The sequence below is a fragment of the Trachymyrmex septentrionalis genome, unplaced genomic scaffold (genome assembly GCF_001594115.1).
Source record: "Trachymyrmex septentrionalis isolate Tsep2-gDNA-1 unplaced genomic scaffold, Tsep1.0 scaffold62, whole genome shotgun sequence".
NCBI classification, from domain to species: domain Eukaryota; kingdom Metazoa; phylum Arthropoda; class Insecta; order Hymenoptera; family Formicidae; genus Trachymyrmex; species Trachymyrmex septentrionalis.
In genome coordinates, this window is record NW_017305800.1 from 1,790,514 (window position 1) to 1,795,391 (window position 4,878).

Consider the following 4,878-nt stretch of genomic DNA (forward strand, 5'->3'; position numbering starts at 1 on the left):
AATTGTATGTAAATCTCACGAATGAAAACTATTACAGGATGCTAACTGTTATTTGATTAATAAATGTGATTATCGAAATAAAATCTATCTTTCAAAAATGTACCAAATTTCGATTATTACGATATAAAAAATGGACCATGGATCAATTCATTCGTGACATTGATATGTAGTTCTTTGTCATATAACTGCTAAATCGAACATTTTCTTAATTTCGTACATCGTTCGATTATGACTACGTAAAGGTTACGATCTGTTCAAAATATAACGTAATGGAGATCACAAATACTTACTGGATTTTTAGTGTTGATCTACACATGATGCAGGACGAAAAAAAGCTCTTCTCATCTACGTTCATCGCATATTTTATTGCCGGAGCGGACTCGCGTATATCCACTCGAGCGTACATATGTTGCATGCATTCGGTATTCGATTCACTTTGGTTAATATACAAACAAAGTTTTCTTATTTTTCTTCTCTCATTCTCTCGCACTTAACAACACAATAAATAACTTTTGCTTCGTAAGGATAATATAAAACTGGTCTTTCTCTCTTTCTCTTTCTCTATTAGTAAATAAATTAAGTAAACGAGCGATATGACGAAACGCGTAGAAAATAATAAGAATACGGGATCGTGTAGAGAGTACTAGGTCATAATAATACACTACCGGATGTATTTCATGTATTCCCGTGTGTTATCTGTCAATTTTTGTTCGTCGCTCGGTCGGTCGCTAGTCGCTACGTCACATATTGCACATATAACTAATGTACAAATATAACGAGATGCTTACGCGCCCGCGTCAGTGACCAGAAGGAGCCGCAATTACTTGCGTATGTGTACGTATTATTTCATGTATAAGTGTATGTTTGTGTAAATGTATTGTGTGTATGTATGGGCGCGCGCGCATTATCCTCATGGCCCTGGGAGAACGTACGCACGATACGACACTACTTGGCTAAAGTATCTATAATACACAGCGCAGCGCTATCCGCCGTATAACGAAATTTTCTTTGGGACGTTCCGTTTGATCGAGGTGTGCCGAAAAGAGGGATTTAGCCGCTTTTTTTTTAACGTCGTAACGTTAAAATTCAGAGCGAGCTTCCAGAAGGAAGTGGCACTACCTGTATTGCCATTCCGTTCCTCGCTCTTTCCTTAAATCCTTTTTTTCTATTCATCGCTGCTTTCCCTATCATCGGTTTAGTATAAAAAAAGTTGTTGCTGCTGTCGCTGCTGCGGGGCAGTGGGACTGGAGTATGACAGTGCGACGTCGCACATGACAACAAGGGGCTAGTTGCCGTTTGTCGACCGCTGCGTCGCCGGGATCACTGCGTCCCGCTCAGTCCCGTAAATCTTGCCTGCTTTTCTCGCCATATTTCCGAGCATCTCCATTGAGCATTTGTGTGCCGATCTCAACGAGAGCGCCCATTCTTTCAAGCTTATCTCGTCCTATGGTGAATCAATTATCATTATTAGTGTTCGAAACTTAATGTTCTAACTTTTCAAAGATCATATAATTTGAACGATCATTCAATAGATAGTTCAAACTTCCTACTTGAGAATAATCTTGAATCTCTCGGATCTTTCGAGGTTCTATGCTAAGGTCTGATTAATGCCTTTATTAACGCCATTCGAATTATACGAATTATCCGAAATTGAAACGCGAACATTTCTACTTTAAATTGTTTGAATAGTTAGATTATGCAGTTAAAGTCATTTGTTTGATCTTTAATTGCTGCACTTTATCACAAAGTATTATCTAGAGACAATGAAAGATTCACTTACGGCATTTGTAAGTACGATCTTTGCATCCTTTGTACGCATTACGATGCATTGTTCCCCCTTTACCAGTTGCAGATCCGCTCCTACTTCTTCGACCTAAAGATATTTTACATGACATAATTACCCTTTTTCTGAGAAAATGTATTTTGTCAAGTATATAATACTAATTATATTTTGAAAATCATAATTTAATTTCTTATCCCCTTCAATATTTTTCTTCGGTACATAATGTACTTACTTGATCAAGAAATACGAGCTCAGGTTTAGTTGCTGATTCCGGATGTAACTCTAACCGATTTGGATATAGTTTTGCATAGCGCGTCTGCCATGCACTCGCGAATGGACCTCCTAATTTCTTTATATAACCGTGTAATATACAATCCGAACCTGCAAGTACAAATGGTTAATGTAAGAATCACAATTCCATTTAGATTCTAGAGTATCCATGTGATACGCGATATACCTACCCTTCTCATCTGTATCAAACCGCTGTTTCTGTTTCGCCTTCTTTTTATTTTCCATCTATGGAAGACGAGATAAAGCAAAATCTTTATATTAGTAAAGACTCGATAATCATGAAGTTATTATAGGTAATTAGATAAAATATTTATCTCTTACCTTGTCGGCTTCGTTATTGATTGTCTCGAACACAGTCTCGGCCACTTCAGCCTGCCATCTTTCGGAGATGACTGTAGAAAAGTTTTTGTACAGTTCTTGATCCGCATCTGTCAGCTTGATTCCTTTTGTGTCTTCCTCATCGAAAGAGCCGATGTCGAAGGCATCCGCGGCGTTGACCTCGCCACGCGGTGGTATTAACGGCGGAGTGTACTTTAGCAGATACACCTGTTGCCAATCGATACCATTGAAAAACGGGTGCGCCTTTATCTCGTTCGCGCCGTTACCACGGCAGCCGAGTCTTTTGCTGACCTCCCGTTGTAGCAAACCTTCTAACAGCGACTGCATCTCCGGCGACAACGTCTCCGGTATTCCAAGGCTGGAGACGTTTTGCTTGATTAAAAAAATTAGATTAAATCTTCATGTGTGTAAGTTCCTCGAGAGACCTCTAGGAAATTGTCTTGAATCTTCTGATCACTTACTACATTCACATTGGATTGTAAAAAATCGTATAGCTTTTTTATGCTAAATTACATATCAAAGTAAATTAAATATAAAATTATAGACACACACACACACACACACGCGCGCGCGCATATATATATATATGTCTTTCCATTAATAAATAAAGAATAATTAAAATGCAATTTATGCCTTACTCTTTTCCGAAGAAAGAAAAGTCAAGTTAACTGAGATTTATAGTTGTCTATTAATTCACCAGAAAAAAAGTTTGGAATATTTTACAGATCTATTCTATTCAACACAAATGGCAGCACATATAAAAAAATGTAATTTAGTTCGACAAAAAGATTTATGTAAATTTTCGCTTTTGAAATATCATCATTATCATCCGGTACGTATAATGCAGTGAACGACCAGAAATGTTAAAAGCAACATACCATATTTAGCGTCATACGGTCTATCTCGTGTTTGTCCTTGGTGTTTAGGTGCCTGAACGGACTACGTCCCATCAAGAGCTTGAATATTACGCAACCGAAGGAAAACCAATCCGCACTCGAATCGTATGGGGTGTTCTTCGCAATCACCTCCGGCGCCATGTATCCATGCGTGCCGCTGTTATAGAATGAAGAGTATTATATATTCAGAGCATTGCGTTATACGTGGAAAAATTCGATCGAATTTTAGCTATATATACATACACGCTTGAGTGCGGCCTTTTCTTTAAGAAATCAACTGCCAATCCCAGATCCGATATCCTAATGTGACCGTGCTCGTCCAGCAATATGTTCGCGGGCTTCAGATCACGGTAAACGATGTACCTGCTGTGCATGTGTTCCAGGCCGAGGAGCATTTCCGCGGCGTAGAATTTCACTTCCGGCTCGGTAAAGATTCCGCGTTGGTTTAGATGATAATGCAGATCGCCACCGTTCATCAGATCCAATATGAAGCACAGCTTGTCAACGGTGTGAAACGCATACGTCATGCACACTATGAATGGGCAGTCCATCTGCGATGACAATGCTTTTTTATGTCACATCTGACTAGCGTCATCGTGATTTAAATTTGAAGGCATTGTTTTTGATAAAAGAGAAAAAAAACAAGTCTCTTACCCCGGTGCTGACTATCGAAAGCATCGTCCTCTCGTTGAGAGCCAACGTTTCACCTTGCTTCATTTTAATACGTTTTTTATCCAGACATTTCATGGCATACATCTTGCCAGTGTCCGCTTTCCGACAACCATACACCTCACCGAAGCCGCCCCTGCCTATTATTCGATGCACGCTGAAGTCGTTCATCGTCAGCTGCAATTTCCGTTATAAAGCGCGTGATAATTTAATCTTGAAAATTCTATTCTTGAAAAAGAGAGAACAAAATGAAATAAATATTGATTTATCTGTACCTGGATATTCAACTCTAAGTTTTTCCACTGGCAGAAACGGGTGTACTTATCGCTAGAAACATATACAATTGTTCTTTTAATCACAAATTACGTCACGCAAGTTTATTCGTAAAAAAACTGTCAGAATGTGATTTGTACCTTTCCAAAAATTTCTGAAACGGTTCCCCTCGCAAATGATTAAATATTTCCTCGATGTACGGCTACAAAAATAGAAGAAATTTCATTAGCCACGAATAATACCGATTACGTACGCGCAATCGCGTAGATAAGGTCACAAGACAATGACCTACCTCAAATAAGTCAACTGGGACTTCATTTTTCATAAGATATTTGTGTACGTGAGCTACCGCCTCTTGCGAATATTCCTGCAAAAGATAGACGCGTTGCCATTCGTTAAAAAATGATATATATACATATAAGGGAGAAATAGAAAGAGAAATTTCTTCTCCGGTTATTATTAGGGAACAAAATAGAATTCGTGATGTTATGCCTATATATAAATATATATATATATATATATATATATACTTACATGAGAATGTGACAGTAACTCTTTCATAATGTAATTGTCGTAGATTTCACGGGCAAGTTTTCTCCTTTCTTCTGGACATTCGAGCTTCTCGTA

The 4,878-nt window shown here is 38.4% G+C and overlaps 1 protein-coding gene across 1 annotated transcript in view; it reads right to left on the minus strand.

Annotated features, from left to right (window-relative positions):
• Positions 1-130: 130 nt before the first annotated feature.
• The window catches only part of LOC108752934 (G protein-coupled receptor kinase 1), a 25,044-nt gene continuing 20,296 nt past the window's right edge, over positions 131-4,878 (minus strand). The window contains exons 4-15 of the mRNA XM_018494172.1: positions 4,786-4,878; positions 4,544-4,618; positions 4,392-4,453; positions 4,254-4,305; positions 3,964-4,155; positions 3,553-3,860; positions 3,292-3,466; positions 2,396-2,785; positions 2,245-2,299; positions 2,016-2,164; positions 1,781-1,873; positions 131-1,444 (exon numbers count right to left, since the gene is read on the minus strand). The exon at positions 4,786-4,878 is cut by the window's right edge and continues 1 nt beyond it. Coding sequence (XP_018349674.1) covers positions 1,286-1,444; positions 1,781-1,873; positions 2,016-2,164; positions 2,245-2,299; positions 2,396-2,785; positions 3,292-3,466; positions 3,553-3,860; positions 3,964-4,155; positions 4,254-4,305; positions 4,392-4,453; positions 4,544-4,618; positions 4,786-4,878 — 1,803 coding nt within the window. The 3' untranslated portion in view covers positions 131-1,285. The remainder of the gene's footprint in view (positions 1,445-1,780; positions 1,874-2,015; positions 2,165-2,244; positions 2,300-2,395; positions 2,786-3,291; positions 3,467-3,552; positions 3,861-3,963; positions 4,156-4,253; positions 4,306-4,391; positions 4,454-4,543; positions 4,619-4,785) is intronic.